General features: G+C 40.1%; 1 protein-coding gene across 1 annotated transcript in view; it reads right to left on the bottom strand.

The window, feature by feature from the left end:
• The window catches only part of MUC4 (mucin 4, cell surface associated), a 125,254-nt gene extending 105,372 nt beyond the window's left edge, over nucleotides 1-19,882 (bottom strand). Inside the window, exons 1-10 of the mRNA XM_075863666.1 lie at nucleotides 19,855-19,882; nucleotides 19,532-19,765; nucleotides 15,599-19,420; nucleotides 14,648-15,544; nucleotides 11,513-14,578; nucleotides 10,929-11,431; nucleotides 8,474-10,802; nucleotides 6,464-8,191; nucleotides 4,464-4,592; nucleotides 4,080-4,199 (exon numbers count right to left, since the gene is read on the bottom strand). Of these exons, the coding sequence (XP_075719781.1) occupies nucleotides 4,080-4,199; nucleotides 4,464-4,592; nucleotides 6,464-8,191; nucleotides 8,474-10,802; nucleotides 10,929-11,431; nucleotides 11,513-14,578; nucleotides 14,648-15,544; nucleotides 15,599-19,420; nucleotides 19,532-19,765; nucleotides 19,855-19,882 (12,856 nt within the window). The remainder of the gene's footprint in view (nucleotides 1-4,079; nucleotides 4,200-4,463; nucleotides 4,593-6,463; nucleotides 8,192-8,473; nucleotides 10,803-10,928; nucleotides 11,432-11,512; nucleotides 14,579-14,647; nucleotides 15,545-15,598; nucleotides 19,421-19,531; nucleotides 19,766-19,854) is intronic.
• Between the last annotated feature and the right edge of the window lie 663 nt (nucleotides 19,883-20,545).

The raw sequence follows: 20,545 nt of genomic DNA, 5'->3' as shown, positions 1-20,545 counted from the left end.
GCATATTTATTTATATTTAGCGGCTTAGGTGGCATTAGTGTTCGCAGTGTGCTGTCGCCATTTCTTTTTCTGATATATATATATATATACTACCATTCAAAAGTTTAGGGTCACTTAGAAATTACCTTATTTTTGCAAGAAAAGCACAGTTTTTTTCAATGAAGATATCAAATTAATCAGAAATACACTCTATACATTGTTAATGTGCTAAATGACTATTCTAGCTGCAAACGTCTGGTTTTTAATGCAATATCTACATAGGTGTATAGAGGCCCATTTCCAGCAACCATCACTCCAGTGTTCTAATGGTACATTGTGTTTGCTAACTGTGTTAGAAGGCTAATGGATGATTAGAAAACACTTGAAAACCCTTGTGCAATTGTGTTAGCACCGCTGTAAACTGTTTTGCTGTTTAGAGGAGCTACAAAACTGACCTTCCTTTGAGCTAGTTCAGAATCTGGAGCATTACATTTGTGGGTTCGATTAAACTCTCCAAATGGCTAGAAAAAGAGAGCTTTCATCTGAAACTCGACAGTCTATTCTTGTTCTTAGAAATGAAGGCTATTCCATGCGAGAAATTGCCAAAAAACTGAACATTTCCTACAACGGTGTGTACTACTCCCTTCAGAGGACAGCACAAACAGGCTCTAACCAGCGTAGAAAGAGAAGTGGGTGGCCCGCTGCACAACTGAGCAACAAGACAAGTACATTAGAGTCTCTAGTTTGAGAAATAGACGCCTCACAGGTCCTCAACTGGCAGCTTCATTAAATAGTACCCACAAAACGCCAGTGTCAACGTCTACAGTGAAGAGGCGACTCCAGGATGCTGGCCTTCAGGGCAGAGTGGCAAAGAAAAAGCCATATCTGAGACTGGCTAATAAAAGAAAAAGATTAATATGGGCAAAAGCACACAGACATTGGACAGAGGAAGATTGGAACAAAGTGTTATGGACAGACGAATTGAAGTTTGAGGTGTTTGGATCACACAGAAGAACATTTGTTAGACGCAGAACAACTGAAAAGATGTTGGAAGAGTGCCTGACGCCATCTGTCAAGCATGGTGCAGGTAATGCGATGGTCTGGGGTTGCTTTGGTGCTGGTAAAGTGGGAGATTTGTACAAGGTAAAAGGGATTTTGAATAAGGAAGGCTATCACTCCATTTTGCAACGCCATGTCATACCCTGTGGACAGCGCTTGATTGGAGCCAATTTCATCCTACAACAGGACAATGACCCAAAGCACACCTCCAAATTATGCAAGAACTATTTAGGGAAGAAGCAGGCAGCTGGTATTCTATCTGTAATGGAGTGGCCAGCGCAGTCACCAGATCTCAACCCCATAGAGCTGTTATGGGAGCAGCTTGACCGTATGGTACGCAAGAAGTGCCCATCAAGCCAATCCAACTTGTGGGAGGGGCCTCTGGAAGCATGGGGTGACATTTCTCCCGATTACCTCAGCAAATTAACAGCTAGAATGCCAAAGGTCTGCAATGCTGTAATTGCTGCAAATGGAGAATTCTTTGACGAAAGCAAAGTTTGAAGGAGAAAATTATTATTTCAAATAAAAAACATTATTTCTAACCTTGTCAATGTCTTGACTATATTTTCTAGTCATTTTGCAACTCATTTGATAAATATAAGTTTGAGTTTTCATGGAAAACACAAAATTGTCTGGGTGACCCCAAACTTTTGAACGGTAGTGTATATATATGTGAGAAAGTATACGGCACACTGAGTCGTGAGTTTCAACTTCTTGAAGTTTATTATATTCGATGCCAAGGGTTTGGTGCGCTGTCCTCAGAATGGCGGGTCTCCACTTCTTTTGAGCGCCAAAAGAAGCGGAAACCCGCCATTCTGAGGACAGCGCCGATCATCTGGATATACCAGTAACCAGGGAAAACGAGTGCCTGACGAAGGTCCTTTGACCGAAACGTTGCACGCATCAAACCCTTGGCATCGAATATAATAAACTTCAAGAAATTGAAACTCACGACTCAGTGTGCGGTATACTTTCTCACAAATACGATTGGGTTGGGACCCTATTCGTGCACCTTCTCTGATCTAGTGCAATTCGAACCAATCTCTCGTAGTGTATATATAGTTGAATTTGGGCTAGAGAAAAAAAGACAGTGACTATTTTTTATATCCGGCTATTAATAGGGAAACAAACATGTTCCGCAAACATGAGGGGGTAATTCCATCAGAACTTCTGAATTACTCATAAATAACATGGCCCGGTTCTACTCTCCACTGGCAAACTTCTCATATAACATGGTAATATAACTTCTGCAGTATATCCGTGACACAATGAAACGAAGACTGAGGTCTGGATGAATACAGATAAAATATTCCTCACTGGTGCCAACTACTAATATCCTACATTTATATGATGTACAGTTAAGTCCAGAATTATTTGGACAGTGACACAAGTTTTGGCATTTTAGCTGTTTACCAAAACATATTGAATATACAGTTATATAATCAATATGGGCTTAAAGTGCAGACTCTTAGCTTTAATTTGAGGGTATTCACATCCTAATTTGAGGAAGGGTTTAGGAATAACAGTTCTTTAATATGTAGCTGCCTCTTTTTCAAGGGACCAAAGGTAATTGGACAATTATCTCAAAAGATATTTAATGGGCTGCATGGGCTATTCCCTCATTAATCCATTATCAATTAAGCAGGTAAAAGGTCTGGAGTTGATTCCACGTGTGGCATTTGCATTTGGAAGCTGCTGCTGTGAACCCAGAACATGAGGTCAAAGGAGCTTTCAATGCAAGTGAAACAGACCATCGTTAGGCTGAAAAAAATTAAGAAATTCATCAGAGAGATAGCACAAATGCTAGGAGTGGCCAAATCAACAGTTTGGTACATTCTTAAAAAAATAAGAGTGCACTGATGATCTCGTGAACTCAAAAAAGCCTGGTCGTTCACGGAAGACAATAGTGGAGTATGATCGCGGAATCCTTTCCATGGTGAAGAAAAACCCCTTCAGAACATCTACCCAAGTAAAGAACACTCTCCTGGAAGTAGGTGTATCTAAGTCTACCATAAAGAGAAGACTTCATGAGAGCAAATACAGGGGGTTCACCACAAGGCGCAAACCATTAACCAGACTCAAAAATAGAAAGGCCAGATTAGACTTTACCAAACAACATCTAAAGAAGCCAGCCCAGTTCTGGAACAGCATGAAACTAAGATCAACCTGTACCAGAATGACGGGAGGAAGAAAGTATGGAGAAGGCTTGGAACGGCTCATGATCCAAAGCACACCACATCCTCTGTAAAACATGGTGGAGGCAGTGTGATGGCATGGGCATGCATGGCTGATAAAGGCACTGGGTCACTAGTGTTTATTGATGATGTGACTGAACACAGAAGTAGCCGGATGAATTCTGAAGTGTTCAGGGATTTACTTTCTGCTCAGATTCAACCAAATGCAGCAAGGTTGATTGGACGTCGCTTCACAGTACAGATGGACAATGACCCAAAACATACTGCGAAAGCAACCTGGGAGTTTTTTAAGGCAAAGAAGAGGAATATTCTGCAATGGCCAAGTCAATCATCAGATCTCAACCCAGTCGAGCTGCATTTCACTTGCTTAAGGAAAACCTTAAGGCAGAAAAACCCACAAACAAGCAACAACGGAAGACAGATGAAGTAAAGGCCGGGCAAATCATCACAAAGGAGGAAACACAGCGTTTGGTGATGTCCATGGGTTCCAGACTTCAGGCAGTCATTGCCTGCAAAGGATTCTCCACAAAGTATTAAAAAAAACATTTTATTTATGGTAATGTTAATTTGTCCAATTACTTTTGAGCCTCTTGAATTAAACCTGAAAGTCTACACTTCAATTCTATCTCAGTTGTTTCATTTCAAATCCAATGTGGAGGCATGCAGAGCCCAAATCATGAAGATTGTGTCACTGTACGATTTTGGACCTAACTGTATCTGATGTTATAACCTTGTATCTCATACACCTTAATATTGTTTTATGTTTTAATCATATTTTGGCATTGCAATTATAGTTATATAAGAAATTATGTAATATAATAATTATTCATTAAAGCTTAATCTTACTGATACATGTTGTACTGTTGTTTGGATTTGGAGAGTAACCATCTATACATGAGCACGAATATCCACCAATAGTGTTAGAGCACCGTTGCTCACATATGTTCTGTTGACATTCATCTATATCTGTAAGACATGAAAAGATGGGGTTCAGTCAAAAAATGAAGGAAATAACACGCAGAGCAGATCTCATCCATGGCCTCTACAACCAAATCAAATATCTGTAACAAGAAAAAATTCAATAATCCAAAAAATTAGCTATCATACTGAAACCCACACTATATTTATAACGGTTGGGTTTGCCTTACTGCCCAAATAAAACCAGAAGCTGATATTATTCATTGAGTAATTTTTTTCTACTGAAGAGAAAAAATAAGTTCATAAACTCACCAATACACATTCTCTCCGATTGTGCAGGATCAGAAATAAATCCAGCGTTGCAGTAACACACTGGGTTCATAGTTCCAGGCTTGAAATAACACTGACCATTCTCACAAGCAAGATTGCAAGTGACAATTGCTATTTAGAAGAAATAATAAGCAAGCAAATATTTTTAGTGGAAGATGTTAAGGTAAAATCATGTAGATACTTGTAGCACCCATTCGATTAAAAATGTATTGCATATTTTCTAACAAAGCAACTTTCCCAATAACTGATACAAACTACCCAAAAGACATTACACCTTAAATTTAGCACTCATAAACATGGCAGAGCCATGTGCACGAAGTCTATTTGCCGACACACAGAGCAGGCACTTCATGTGCCGCCATATGGTGCCTCCATATGGCACCATATTAGTGATATATTCTCTTCTAGAAGCACTGATCCTGGGAGAGAAAACCTCTTTAATGCGGCATCCAAGGGAGTATGCCAAGATTGTTTTCTGTCAGATTTCATATGCATCCAACAGTTACAAACACTGCGTATGCCTTCATATGAAATCAGAGGCAAAGGAAGGTACAGTAAGGAGCCATAGACTTCTTTTGGTTGTTTTACTAATCAGCAGCATTGTTTAATAAACAAAAACATTTCTGCATATGGTTTATTTTCGTAGATATTTGGGTTTCTTTTGGTATACCTAACACGTAAAAGGCAGAAGACACATTTCATGCTTTCTGCATGAGTAACCGAGTAATGTAAAGGCATATACTTTTGAATAATAAATTGGATCCCCATAAGCAAGTACTTGCAAAACATGTAGGGGCATATTAATAAAAACTGCTACAGATTAGATGGAGTTGAAATGGTGCAAGCATGTTATTTAAGGGGGTTTTACACTGAACAATTATCAGGCAAACGGTCGTTCATATAACCCTCGCTGCCGATAACTGTCCTGTGTAAACAGTGCAGCAATCAGCAGAAGAACGAGCAGACACTCGTTCCTCTGCTGATCGTATCATTTTAAAAAAAACTAGAGTATTATCGTTGCCGTCAGTACATCTCCCTGAGGGAGACGCGCTGCCGACATGATAATAATATATGGGGACGAGCTCGTCCCCATACATAGCTCCTTGTCAAATGAGCACTGATCAAGGTTGTCTCGTTGATCGGTGCTCGCTGCAACGGCCAAAATTAGCCGGTATAATAGGGCCTTTAGTTACAATATTCAAAAGTGTGATCTAATTAGTTGTAAACATAGAGCACATTTATTTTTAAGTGCATGCAACCTTTTGAATTTACTAGACATTATGTAATTGCACCATCTACAAACAATGGACTGTCTGCAATGGGACACTTTTAATAGACATGTGGTGAAACTACAGCTCTCAGAATTCCCTGACAGCCACAGGCTTCATTGCCTACCTAAAGTCTTTTTTGCATGCTATGTTTGACTATGCCAGTTATAAATAACATTTTATTCATGAATATTAAATGTCCAGCTATAAACCGACCCATAATTCTAAAATGAAAATAGATATTTTAATTTCCAGCCAACACTTAAAGGTTTTTTTTTTCCATCATAGCCATGTATGGCACACCCACCAGATATGCCATAAATGTCTGATAGATGGGGGTCCCAGCTCTGGACCCCACACCTATGTTGAGAACGGGGAGTTCAGAACTCCTATCTTGCCTGTGAGACGGCTGCCAGCCTCAGAATGAATGGCTGCTCAGGCGGAGAAAGAATGGCTGCTCAGGCGGAGAATGAATGGATGCTTTGCTGTTTCTAAAACTCTCATATAACAGAAAGGAGAGAGACGTGCACATGTACACAGCCACCTCTCCATTCATTTTCTGCCTGGGTGAGGTTTACTCATATATTTTCATGACTCCCATAGAACATGTCCTGTGGATATAACATAAATGTCTAACATAGGAATAACCCTTTAACTTGTGATCTATTCAGATTTTATTGCAGATAGTCATTGTAGTTAAAACATGATACTTACAAGCTGTAGTCGTGATAATGGTTGTAGAGTTAGCCAAAGCTGATGTAGATGTTAAAGTTCCAAAAGGTGTTGAAATGCTGGTGTATTTTGTTCCTGTTGATATTATTGGTCCAAAAGATGATGTCAGAGGTGTATAAGATGTTTCGGTGGCATTCACAATTCCCACTGATGTTATTATGGTTGAATAACCAGTGCTTACACCAGGCAAGGAAGGTGATGAAGAAACAGATGTTACTGGCTTTATTGTACTGGTACTCTGTGCAGTTGTATTTTCTGTGGTGGTGGTGGTTGTTGTTGTTGTTGTTGCTGTTGTTGTTATGATGGTGCTTGGTTTGGTTGTGCTGGTAATATGTGCGGTTGTAGGGCTGATAAACTGTGGTGTTGTAGTAGACGCAGTTGTTGTAGTGCTGACTATATCTGGAGGTTTTGTTGACGGATTAATAGTGCTGGTGTGTTGTGTGGATACAGATGGTAGAATCCCTGATGTAGAAGCGGGGCTACTGTGATCATTTGTTATTAAATCTGATGTATTTATTATATTAGTTGTAGATTTCTGTTCAGTTGTAGTTATGCCATGTAGAGTAGTTTTAATGGATAAATTAGTGGTTGTCCCTAATGTTGTTCTAGGTTCAGGTGCTTTGGTGGTTATAATGTCGGGTGTAGATATAATTTCAAAAATACTACTTGTTGGATCACGGCTGGTAATTATCTCAACTGTTGTCTTTTGTTCAATTGTAGATATCTCAGGTGGGTAACTGGTGATTTTAGATGTAGTTTTTTCTCCAGTTGTGGCAAAGCTAATGATACCATTGCTAATTATTTCAGATGTTGTTTTCTCTATCGTTGTGCTTGAGTGTGGTAATGTGCTAGTGATAATACTAGTTGCAATATCTTCAACTGCATCACTGGTAATAATACTAGATGTAGTTTCTTTTCCATTTGTGCTTATTGAAGATATTGTACTGGTAATCAAATCAATTGTAGAATCTGCTTTAGTTGTGTCTGGTTCAGGTTTAGTAATAGAACTTGTACTAACTGTTATTCCTCCTTCAGAACTAGTTGTGGTAGGTTCGGGAATGCCAGAATTGGAGATTCCAACAGATGTCTTTTTTGTACTGGTTGTTGATTGGGCAGTACTGCTGGTGAGGATTTCTGTCGTAGACTCTTTCCCAGATGTTTGACTTTTTGTGCTTACTTCCGGGACTGTATTGCTAATATCATAAATAGTAGACCTATTTATTTCATCTGTTGAAATGCCATTAGCTGTACTTACTTCTAAAGCAATACTGGTACTTTTTGAAACTGTAGAAAAACCTTCACCTGTACTCATTTCAGGTGCATCACTAGGATTTATATCAACTGTTGATTTGACTTCTGCTGTACTCACTACTGGAGCATCACTTGGTATTCTATCAGCTGTTGATATGACTTCTGCTGTACTAAATTCTGGAGCATCACTTGGTTTTATATCAGCTGTTGATATGACTTCTGCTGTACTCACTTCTGGAGCATCACTTGGTTTTATATCAGCTGTTGATATGATTTCTGCTGTACTCACTTCTGGAGCATCACTGGGTTTTATATCAGCTGTTGATACGACTTCTGCTGTACTCACTTCTGGAGCATCACTGGGTTTTATATCAGCTGTTGATACGACTTCTGCTGTACTCACTTCAGGTGCATCACTTGGTTTTATATAAGCTGTTGATATGACTTCTGCTGTACTCACTTCAGGAGCATCACTTGGATTTATATCAGCTGTTGATACGACTTCTGCTGTACTCACTTCTGGAGCATCACTTGGATTTATATCTGGTGTTGATATGACTTCTGCTGTACTCACTTCAGGTGCATCACTTGGTTTTATATAAGCTGTTGATATGACTTCTGCTGTACTCACTTCAGGAGCATCACTTGGATTTATATCAGCTGTTGATACGACTTCTGCTGTACTCACTTCTGGAGCATCACTTGGTTTTATATCAGCTGTTGATACAACTTCTGCTGTACTCACTTCAGGAGCATCACTTGGTTTTATATCAGCTGTTGATACGACTTCTGCTGTACTCACTTCAGGAGCATTACTTGGTTTTATATCCGCTGTTGATACGACATCTGCTGTACTCACTTCTGGAGCATCACTTGGTTTTATATCAGCTGTTGATATGACTTTGGCTGTACTCAATTCAGGTGCATCACTTGGAATTATATCAGCTGTTGATATGACTTCTGCTGTACTCACTTCTGGAGCATCACTTGGTTTTATATCACCTGTTGATATGACTTCCGCTGTACTCACTTCAGGAGCATCACTTGGTTTTATATCAGCCGTTGATATGACTTCAGCTGTACTCACTTCAGGAGCTTCACTTGGATTTATATCAGCTGTTGATATGACTTCCGCTGTACTCACTTCAGGATTATCACTTGGATTTATATCAGCTGTTGATACGACTTCTGCTGTACTCACTTCTGGAGCATCACTTGGTTTTATATCAGCTGTTGATATGACTTCCGCTGTACTCACTTCAGGAGCATCACTTGGTTTTATATCAGCCGTTGATATGACTTCAGCTGTACTCACTTCAGGAGCTTCACTTGGATTTATATCAGCTGTTGATATGACTTCCGCTGTACTCACTTCAGGAGCATCACTTGGATTTATATAAGCTGTTGATACGACTTCTGCTGTACTCACTTCTGGAGCATCACTTGGTATTCTATCAGCTGTTGATATGATTTCTGCTGTACTCACTTCCGGAGCATCACTTGGATTTACATCAGCTGTTGATATGACTTCTGCTGTACTCACCTCAGGAGCATCACTTGGATTTACATCAGCTGTTGATATGACTTCTGCTGTACTCACTTCCGGAGCATTACTTGGTTTTATATCAGCTGTTGATATAACCTCTGCTGTACTCACTTCAGGCGCATCACTTGGATTTATATCAGCTGTTGATATGACTTCTGCTGTACTCACTTCAGGACCATTAGTTGGAATTATTTCAGCTGTTGATATGACTTCCACTGTACTCACTTCAGGTGCATCACTTGGAATTATATCAGCTGTTGATATGACTTCTGCTGTACTCACTTCAGGAGCATCACTTGGATTTATATCAGCTGTTGATATGACTTCTGCTGTACTCACTTCAGAAGCATCACTTGGATTTATATCAGCCGTTGATATGACTTCAGCTGTACTCACTTCAGGAGCTTCACTTGGATTTATATCAGCTGTTGATATGACTTCCGCTGTACTCACTTCAGGAGCATCACTTGGATTTATATCAGCTGTTGATATGACTTCTGCTGTACTCACCTCAGGAGCATCACTTGGATTTACATCAGCTGTTGATATGACTTCTGCTGTACTCACTTCCGGAGCATCACTTGGATTTATTTCAGCTGTTGATATGACTTCTGCTGTACTCACTTCCGGAGCATTACTTGGTTTTATATCAGCTGTTGATATAACCTCTGCTGTACTCACTTCAGGCGCATCACTTGGATTTATATCAGCTGTTGATATGACTTCTGCTGTACTCACTTCAGGAGCATTACTTGGATTTATATCAGCTGTTGATACGACTTCTGCTGTACTCACTTCTGGAGCATCACTTGGATTTATATCAGCTGTTGATATGACTTCTGCTGTACTCACTTCTGGAGCATCACTTGGATTTATATCAGCTGTTGATATGACTTCTGCTGTACTCACTTCTGGAGCATCACTTGGATTTATACCAGCTGTTGATATGACTTCTGCTGTACTCACTTCTGGAGCATCACTTGGATTTATATCAGCTGTTGATATGACTTCTGCTGTACTCACTTCAGGTGCATCAGTTGGATTTATATCGGCTGTTGATATGACTTCCGCTGTACTCACTTCAGGTGCATCACTTGGAATTATATCAGCTGTTGATATGACTTCTGCTGTACTCACTTCAGGAGCATCACTTGGATTTATATCAGCTGTTGATTTGACTTCTGCTGTACTCACTTCTGGAGCATCACTTGGTATTCTATCAGCTGTTGATATGACTTCTGCTGTACTCACTTCCGGAGCATCACTTGGATTTATTTCAGCTGTTGATATGACTTCTGCTGTACTCACTTCCGGAGCATTACTTGGTTTTATATCAGCTGTTGATATAACCTCTGCTGTACTCACTTCAGGCGCATCACTTGGATTTATATCAGCTGTTGATATGACTTCTGCTGTACTCACTTCAGGAGCATTACTTGGATTTATATCAGCTGTTGATACGACTTCTGCTGTACTCACTTCTGGAGCATCACTTGGATTTATATCAGCTGTTGATATGACTTCTGCTGTACTCACTTCAGGAGCATCACTTGGATTTATTTCAGCTGTTGATATGACTTCTGCTGTACTCACTTCAGGTGCATCACTTGGATTTATATCAGCCGTTGATATGACTTCTGCTGTACTCACTTCAGTAGCATTACTTGGATTTATATCAGCTGTTGATATGACTTCTGCTGTACTCACTTCTGGAGCATCACTTGGATTTATATCAGCTGTTGATATGACTTCTGATGTACTCACTTCTGGAGCATCACTTGGATTTATATCAGCTGTTGATATGACTTCTGCTGTACTCACTTCAGGTGCATCACTTGGATTTATATCAGCTGTTGATATGACTTCCGCTGTACTCACTTTTGGAGCATCACTTGGATTTATTTCAGCTGTTGATACGACTTCTGCTGTACTCACTTCTGGAGCATCACTTGGATTTATTTCAGCTGTTGATATGACTTCCGCTGTACTCACTTCAGATGCATCACTTGGAATTATATCAGCTGTTGATATGACTTCTGCTGTACTCACTTCAGGTGCATCACTTGGATTTATATCAGCTGTTGATATGACTTCCGCTGTACTTACTTCAGGAGCATCACTTGGATTTATATCAGCTGTTGATATGACTTCTGCTGTACTCACTTCAGGAGCATCACTTGGATTTATATCAGCCATTGATATGACTTCAGCTGTACTCACTTCAGGAGCTTCACTTGGATTTATATCAGCTGTTGATATGACTTCCGCTGTACTCACTTCAGGAGCATCACTTGGATTTATATCAGCTGTTGATACGACTTCTGCTGTACTCACTTCTGGAGCATCACTTGGTATTCTATCAGCTGTTGATATGACTTCTGCTGTACTCACTTCCGGAGCATCACTTGGATTTATTTCAGCTGTTGATATGACTTCTGCTGTACTCACTTCCGGAGCATTACTTGGTTTTATATCAGCTGTTGATATAACCTCTGCTGTACTCACTTCAGGCGCATCACTTGGATTTATATCAGCTGTTGATATGACTTCTGCTGTACTCACTTCAGGACCATTAGTTGGAATTATTTCAGCTGTTGATATGACTTCTGCTGTATTCACTTCTGGAGCATCACTTGGATTTATATCAGCTGTTGATATGACTTCTGCTGTACTCACTTCTGGAGCATCACTTGGATTTATATCAGCTGTTGATAAGACTTCTGCTGTACTCACTTCAGGTGCATCACTTGGATTTATATCAGCTGTTGATATGATTTCTGCTGTACTCGCTTCTGGAGCATCACTTGGTTTTATATCAGCCGTTGATATGATTTCTGCTGTACTCACTTCTGGTGCATCACTTGGATTTATTTCAGCTGTTGATATGACTTCTGCTGTACTCACTTCAGGAGAATCACTTGGATTTATTTCAGCTGTTGATACGACTTCTGCTGTACTCACTTCTGGAGCATTACTTGGATTTATATCAGCTGTTGATATGACTTCCGCTGTACTCACTTCCGGAGCATCACTTGGATTTATATCAGCTGTTGATATGACTTCTGCTGTACTCACTTCAGGAGCATCACTTGGATTTACATCAGCTGTTGATATGACTTCTGCTGTACTCACTTCCGGAGCATCACTTGGATTTATTTCAGCTGTTGATATGACTTCTGCTGTACTCACTTCTGGAGCATCACTTGGATTTATATCAGCTGTTGATATGATTTCTGCTGTACTCACTTCTGGAGCATCACTTGGATTTATATCAGCTGTTGATATGACTTCTGCTGTACTCACTTCTGGAGCATCACTTGGATTTATATCAGCTGTTGATATGACTTCTGCTGTACTCACTTCCGGAGCATCACTTGGATTTATTTCAGCTGTTGATATGACTTCTGCTGTACTCACTTCAGGTGCATCACTTGGATTTATATCAGCTGTTGATATGACTTCTGCTGTACTCACTTCTGGAGCATCACTTGGATTTATATCAGCTGTCGATATGACTTCTGCTGTACTCACTTCTGGAGCATCACTTGGATTTATTTCAGCTGTTGATATGACTTCTTCTGTACTCACTTCTGGAGCATCACTTGGATTTATATCTGCTGTCGATATGACTTCTGCTGTACTCACTTCAGGTGCATCACTTGGATTTATATCAGCTGTTGATATGACTTCTGCTGTACTCACTTCTGGAGCATCACTTGGATTTATATCAGCTGTTGATATGACTTCTGCTGTACTCACTTCTGGAGCATCACTTGGATTTATATCAGCTGTTGATATGACTTCTGCTGTACTCACTTCTGGAGCATCACTTGGATTTATATCTGCTGTTGATATGACTTCCGCTGTACTCACTTCAGGAGCATCACTTGGATTTATATCAGCTGTTGATATGACTTCTGCTGTACTCACGTCAGGTGCATCACTTGGATTTATATCAGCTGTTGATATGACTTCTGCTGTACTCACTTCTGGAGCATCACTTGGATTTATATGAGCTGTTGATATGACTTCTGCTGTACTCACTTCTGGAGCATCACTTGGATTTATTTCAGCTGTTGATATGACTTCTGCTGTACTCACTTCTGGAGCATCACTTGGATTTATATCAGCTGTTGATATGACTTCTGCTGTACTCACTTCTGGAGCATCACTTGGATTTATATCTGGTGTTGATATGACTTCCGCTGTACTCACTTCTGGAGCATCACTTGGATTTATATCAGCTGTTGATATGACTTCTGCTGTACTCACGTCAGGTGCATCACTTGGATTTATATCAGCTGTTGATATGACTTCTGCTGTACTCACTTCTGGAGCATCACTTGGTTTTATATCAGCTGTTGATATGACTTCTGCTGTACTCACTTCTGGAGCATCACTTGGATTTATATCAGCTGTTGATATGACTTCTGCTGTACTCACTTCAGGAGAATCACTTGGATTTATTTCAGCTGTTGATACGACTTCTGCTGTACTCACTTCTGGAGCATTACTTGGATTTATTTCAGCTGTTGATATGACTTCCGCTGTACTCACTTCAGGTGCATCACTTGGAATTATATCAGCTGTTGATACGACTTCTGCTGTACTCACTTCAGGTGCATCACTTGGATTTATATCTGCTGTTGATATGACTTCCGCTGTACTCACTTCTGGAGCATCACTTGGATTTATATCAGCTGTTGATATGACTTCTGCTGTACTCACGTCAGGTGCATCACTTGGATTTATATCAGCTGTTGATATGACTTCTGCTGTACTCACTTCAGGAGCATCACTTGGATTTATATCAGCTGTTGATATGACTTCTGCTGTACTCACTTCCGGAGCATCACTTGGATTTATTTCAGCTGTTGATATGACTTCTGCTGTACTCACTTCTGGAGCATCACTTGGATTTATATCTGCTGTCGATATGACTTCTGCTGTACTCACTTCAGGTGCATCACTTGGATTTATATCAGCTGTTGATATGACTTCTGCTGTACTCACTTCTGGAGCATCACTTGGATTTATATCAGCTGTTGATATGACTTCTGCTGTACTCACTTCCGGAGCATCACTTGGATTTATATCAGCTGTTGATATGACTTCTGCTGTACTCACTTTTGGAGCATCACTTGGATTTATATCAGCTGTTGATATGACTTCTGCTGTACTCACTTCTGGAGCATCACTTGGATTTATATCAGCTGTTGATATGACTTCTGCTGTACTCACTTCTGGAGCATCACTTGGATTTATATCTGCTGTTGATATGACTTCCGCTGTACTCACTTCTGCAGCATCACTTGGATTTATATCAGCTGTTGATATGACTTCTGCTGTACTCACGTCAGGTGCATCACTTGGATTTATATCAGCTGTTGATATGACTTCTGCTGTACTCACTTCAGGAGCATTACTTGGATTTATATCAGCTGTTGATATGACTTCTGCTGTACTCACTTCCGGAGCATCACTTGGATTTATTTCAGCTGTTGATATGACTTCTGCTGTACTCACTTCTGGAGCATCACTTGGATTTATATCTGCTGTCGATATGACTTCTGCTGTACTCACTTCAGGTGCATCACTTGGATTTATATCAGCTGTTGATATGACTTCTGCTGTACTCACTTCTGGAGCATCACTTGGATTTATATCTGCTGTTGATATGACTTCTGCTGTACTCACTTCCGGAGCATCACTTGGATTTATTTCAGCTGTTGATATGACTTCTGCTGTACTCACTTCCGGAGCATTACTTGGTTTTATATCAGCTGTTGATATAACCTCTGCTGTACTCACTTCAGGCGCATCACTTGGATTTATATCAGCTGTTGATATGACTTCTGCTGTACTCACTTCAGGAGCATTACTTGGATTTATATCAGCTGTTGATACGACTTCTGCTGTACTCACTTCTGGAGCATCACTTGGATTTATATCAGCTGTTGATATGACTTCTGCTGTACTCACTTCAGGAGCATCACTTGGATTTATTTCAGCTGTTGATATGACTTCTGCTGTACTCACTTCAGGTGCATCACTTGGATTTATATCAGCCGTTGATATGACTTCTGCTGTACTCACTTCTGGAGCATTACTTGGATTTATATCAGCTGTTGATATGACTTCTGCTGTACTCACTTCTGGAGCATCACTTGGATTTATATCAGCTGTTGATATGACTTCTGATGTACTCACTTCTGGAGCATCACTTGGATTTATATCAGCTGTTGATATGACTTCTGCTGTACTCACTTCTGGAGCATCACTTGGATTTATATCAGCTGTTGATATGACTTCTGCTGTACTCACTTCAGGTGCATCACTTGGATTTATATCAGCTGTTGATATGACTTCCGCTGTACTCACTTTTGGAGCATCACTTGGATTTATTTCAGCTGTTGATACGACTTCTGCTGTACTCACTTCTGGAGCATCACTTGGATTTATTTCAGCTGTTGATATGACTTCCGCTGTACTCACTTCAGATGCATCACTTGGAATTATATCAGCTGTTGATATGACTTCTGCTGTACTCACTTCAGGTGCATCACTTGGATTTATATCAGCTGTTGATATGACTTCCGCTGTACTTACTTCAGGAGCATCACTTGGATTTATATCAGCTGTTGATATGACTTCTGCTGTACTCACTTCAGGAGCATCACTTGGATTTATATCAGCCGTTGATATGACTTCAGCTGTACTCACTTCAGGAGCTTCACTTGGATTTATATCAGCTGTTGATATGACTTCCGCTGTACTCACTTCAGGAGCATCACTTGGATTTATATCAGCTGTTGATACGACTTCTGCTGTACTCACTTCTGGAGCATCACTTGGTATTCTATCAGCTGTTGATATGACTTCTGCTGTACTCACTTCCGGAGCATCACTTGGATTTATTTCAGCTGTTGATATGACTTCTGCTGTACTCACTTCCGGAGCATTACTTGGTTTTATATCAGCTGTTGATATAACCTCTGCTGTACTCACTTCAGGCGCATCACTTGGATTTATATCAGCTGTTGATATGACTTCTGCTGTACTCACTTCAGGACCATTAGTTGGAATTATTTCAGCTGTTGATATGACTTCTGCTGTATTCACTTCTGGAGCATCACTTGGATTTATATCAGCTGTTGATATGACTTCTGCTGTACTCACTTCTGGAGCATCACTTGGATTTATATCAGCTGTTGATAAGACTTCTGCTGTACTCACTTCAGGTGCATCACTTGGATTTATATCAGCTGTTGATATGATTTCTGCTGTACTCGCTTCTGGAGCATCACTTGGTTTTATATCAGCCGTTGATATGATTTCTGCTGTACTCACTTCTGGTGCATCACTTGGATTTATTTCAGCTGTTGATATGACTTCTGCTGTACTCACTTCAGGAGAATCACTTGGATTTATTTCAGCTGTTGATACGACTTCTGCTGTACTCACTTCTGGAGCATTACTTGGATTTATATCAGCTGTTGATATGACTTCCGCTGTACTCACTTCAGGTGCATCACTTGGAATTATATCAGCTGTTGATATGACTTCTGCTGTACTCACTTCAGGAGCATCACTTGGATTTATATCAGCTGTTGATATGACTTCTGCTGTACTCACTTCAGGTGCATCACTTGGATTTATATCAGCTGTTGATATGACTTCCGCTGTACTCACTTTTGGAGCATCACTTGGATTTATATCAGCTGTTGATATGACTTCCGCTGTACTCACTTCTGGAGCATCACTTGGATTTATATCAGCTGTTGATATGACTTCTGCTGTACTTACTTCTGGAGCATCACTTGGATTTATATCAGCTGTTGATATGACTTCTGCTGTGCTCACTTCAGGTGCATCACTTGGTTTTATATCAGCTGTTGATACGACTTCTGCTGTACTCACTTCAGGTGCATCACTTGGATTTATATCAGCTGTTGATATAACTTCTGCTGTACTGACTTCTGGAGCATCACTTGGATTTATATCAGCTGTTGATATGACTTCTGCTGTACTCACGTCAGGAGCATCACTTGGATTTATATCAGCTGTTGATATGACTTCTGCTGTACTCACTTCAGGTGCATCACTTGGATTTATATCAGCTGTTGATATGACTTCTGCTGTACTCACTTCAGGAGCATCACTTGGATTTACATCAGCTGTTGATATGACTTCTGCTGTACTCACTTCCGGAGCATCACTTGGATTTATTTCAGCTGTTGATATGACTTCTGCTGTACTCACTTCAGGTGCATCACTTGGATTTATATCAGCTGTTGATATGACTTCTGCTGTACTCACTTCTGGAGCATCACTTGGATTTATATCAGCTGTTGATATGATTTCTGCTGTACTCACTTCTGGAGCATCACTTGGATTTATATCAGCTGTTGATATGACTTCTGCTGTACTCACTTCTGGAGCATCACTTGGATTTATATCAGCTGTTGATATGACTTCTGCTGTACTCACCTCAGGTGCATCACTTGGATTTATATCAGCTGTTGATATGACTTCTGCTGTACTCACTTCCGGAGCATCACTTGGATTTATTTCAGCTGTTGATATGACTTCTGCTGTACTCACTTCAGGTGCATCACTTGGATTTATATCAGCTGTTGATATGACTTCTGCTGTACTCACTTCTGGAGCATCACTTGGATTTATATCAGCTGTCGATATGACTTCTGCTGTACTCACTTCAGGAGCATCACTTGGATTTATTTCAGCTGTTGATATGACTTCTGCTGTACTCACTTCTGGAGCATCACTTGGATTTATTTCAGCTGTTGATATGACTTCTTCTGTACTCACTTCTGGAGCATCACTTGGATTTATATCTGCTGTCGATATGACTTCTGCTGTACTCACTTCAGGTGCATCACTTGGATTTATATCAGCTGTTGATATGACTTCTGCTGTACTCACTTCTGGAGCATCACTTGGATTTATATCAGCTGTTGATATGACTTCTGCTGTACTCACTTCTGGAGCATCACTTGGATTTATATCAGCTGTTGATATGACTTCTGCTGTACTCACTTCTGGAGCATCACTTGGATTTATATCTGCTGTTGATATGACTTCCGCTGTACTCACTTCAGGAGCATCACTTGGATTTATATCAGCTGTTGATATGACTTCTGCTGTACTCACGTCAGGTGCATCACTTGGATTTATATCAGCTGTTGATATGACTTCTGCTGTACTCACTTCTGGAGCATCACTTGGATTTATATGAGCTGTTGATATGACTTCTGCTGTACTCACTTCTGGAGCATCACTTGGATTTATTTCAGCTGTTGATATGACTTCTGCTGTACTCACTTCTGGAGCATCACTTGGATTTATATCAGCTGTTGATATGACTTCTGCTGTACTCACTTCTGGAGCATCACTTGGATTTATATCTGGTGTTGATATGACTTCCGCTGTACTCACTTCTGGAGCATCACTTGGATTTATATCAGCTGTTGATATGACTTCTGCTGTACTCACGTCAGGTGCATCACTTGGATTTATATCAGCTGTTGATATGACTTCTGCTGTACTCACTTCTGGAGCATCACTTGGTTTTATATCAGCTGTTGATATGACTTCTGCTGTACTCACTTCTGGAGCATCACTTGGATTTATATCAGCTGTTGATATGACTTCTGCTGTACTCACTTCAGGAGAATCACTTGGATTTATTTCAGCTGTTGATATGACTTCTGCTGTACTCACTTCTGGAGCATCACTTGGTTTTATATCAGCTGTCGATATGACTTCTGCTGTACTCACTTCAGGTGCATCACTTGGTTTTATATCAGCTGTTGATACGACTTCTGCTGTACTCACTTCAGGTGCATCACTTGGATTTATATCAGCTGTTGATATAACTTCTGCTGTACTCACTTCTGGAGCATCACTTGGATTTATATCAGCTGTTGATATAACTTCTGCTGTACTGACTTCTGGAGCATCACTTGGATTTATATCAGCTGTTGATATGACTTCTGCTGTACTCACGTCAGGAGCATCACTTGGATTTATTTCAGCTGTTGATATGACTTCTGCTGTACTCACTTCAGGTGCATCACTTGGATTTATTTCAGTTGTTGATATGACTTCTGCTGTACTCACTTCTGGAGCATCACTTGGATTTATATCAGCTGTTGATATGACTTCTGCTGTACTCACTTCAGGAGCATCACTTGGATTTATATCAGCTGTTGATATGACTTCTGCTGTACTCACGTCAGGAGCATCACTTGGATTTATTTCAGCTGTTGATATGACTTCTGCTGTACTCACTTCAGGTGCATCACTTGGATTTATTTCAGTTGTTGATATGACTTCTGCTGTACTCACTGTTATAGCATCACTCGTACTTATTTCAGATGCTGATGTGACTTCTGCTGTACTTACTTCTGTAACAGTCGAAGAGCTTTGAGCAATGGTTGTTGTCAAACCAGTGCACTGAACATCTGATGGAAAATAAAAGAAGAGCAAATATTACGTAAAGTTGTGCAAAAAAGAGACTAATAATTACACAAATTGTATACTAATTATGTACTAATATCTCCCAATACATGCTCATACATTTCTAGTTAATCCTGTATTGAAATTATATTGACCGAGTATTAACTGAGTAATTCTGCATTAAAGTTATAAACTAACTGATGTTAAATAATGCTACTGTCATACAGTAATTCAAGTCTAAATAAAACTGGAACCACGTGGCTTAGGTCATACAGAATAGTTGTGGAGCATCTTCTACGCATGATTTAGCTAAAATTAGGGTCAGATCTTAAAAGGATAAGGAATGCTTTATACATCTCATCTCTTTTGACCCAGATATTGGTTAAAGAGGATCTTTCATTATGTGGATGCTTTTACTCAGGATTAATTTCAAGATAAATAAAGCAATTCACGTGCAATGTTACTAAAGGGGTTGGCAAGGACGTGTAAAAAAAAATGGGCTAAAATAACAAAACAAGGCATACTCACCTAGTAAATTCCCATGCCGTTCCTGCGCTACTGTTCCGGTGGTCTCCGCCAGTCTGTAAACTTTTCCAGGAAAGGATGACGTCCCAATCAGCTTCAGTCAGACACTGGTCTCAGCGGTGATGCTGCCAAGAATGGCATGTCATCCCTAAGGCCAGTAATCGGCTGTAATTGAACAGGATGTCATCACTTCCTTATGAGGTAAACAGATTGGCGGAGACCACCAAAGCAGCAGTGCTGGAGTGGCGGGGGTTTTTGAA

The sequence above is a fragment of the Rhinoderma darwinii genome, chromosome 4 (assembly GCF_050947455.1).
Source record: "Rhinoderma darwinii isolate aRhiDar2 chromosome 4, aRhiDar2.hap1, whole genome shotgun sequence".
NCBI lineage: Eukaryota > Metazoa > Chordata > Amphibia > Anura > Rhinodermatidae > Rhinoderma > Rhinoderma darwinii.
This window is presented reverse-complemented; position numbering and strand designations above follow the sequence as displayed.